The sequence below is a fragment of the Ceratina calcarata genome, unplaced genomic scaffold (genome assembly GCF_001652005.2).
Source record: "Ceratina calcarata isolate Rehan_Ccalc_2016 unplaced genomic scaffold, ASM165200v1 scaffold402.2, whole genome shotgun sequence".
In the NCBI taxonomy this organism is placed as follows: domain Eukaryota; kingdom Metazoa; phylum Arthropoda; class Insecta; order Hymenoptera; family Apidae; genus Ceratina; species Ceratina calcarata.
Window position 1 is genome coordinate 1 of NW_017163641.1, and position 698 is coordinate 698.

A 698-nucleotide genomic window follows, 5' to 3' on the forward strand; every position below is an offset into this window, starting at 1 on the left:
GCATAATTGATATATTTTCAGTTCAATTGTTTCGTTATATGTAATATATTGAACATATGATTTAGATAATTCATGTTTCTCAAGACAAATATAATTGATTCATCACATTTCATAATATACATAGATCTTCATTGTGAACAACCTTCTTTTTCGTATGTTCGGTACCATTGAGATATCTGTGGATAGTATTGGTGTATTGTCGTTTTCTTAAAGAGAAGGAAAAGATCGTTCTAACGTCAGTTGAAATTGTAATTGTGGTTGAAACAAGTCAGCTTGGAGCCAACGAAGTAACGGCTGGTCAGAATTTCAGATCTTTTATAGCTTGCGGCAGATCAGGTAACTTCATGTCCTTTATTTGTTGCGGTATATTCATATTCTTGACAGCAGAAACAGCACGCGCCGGCGCTGCTGTGATTCCTGCCTGCACATACCATATGGATGGAAAAAAATGGAAAACGGAAGAAATTTAAAGGATTTCTCAAACCAAAATTAATTAGTAGAAGTAAACACGAATGAGTAACTATACAGTACACATTTTATTCTCGAAAGCATAGCAACGTATACATTTGCGTTAAGGCACTATTACTGAGCAGACATTTACAAATGATAGCACCACCATGCATATTATGAATATTTATATTTTTCAGGCTACGAAAGAATTGCAGTTATTCTCATAAATATTCGGACACTATAGTAAC

The 698-nt window shown here is 34.0% G+C and overlaps 1 protein-coding gene across 1 annotated transcript in view; it reads right to left on the reverse strand.

Moving 5' to 3' along the window:
* Positions 1-6: 6 nt before the first annotated feature.
* Positions 7-698, reverse strand: part of LOC108626486 (AP-3 complex subunit sigma-2 or) — a 3,153-nt gene continuing 2,461 nt past the window's right edge. The window contains exon 3 of the mRNA XM_018027179.2: positions 7-421. Coding sequence (XP_017882668.1) covers positions 299-421 — 123 coding nt within the window. The 3' untranslated portion in view covers positions 7-298. The remainder of the gene's footprint in view (positions 422-698) is intronic.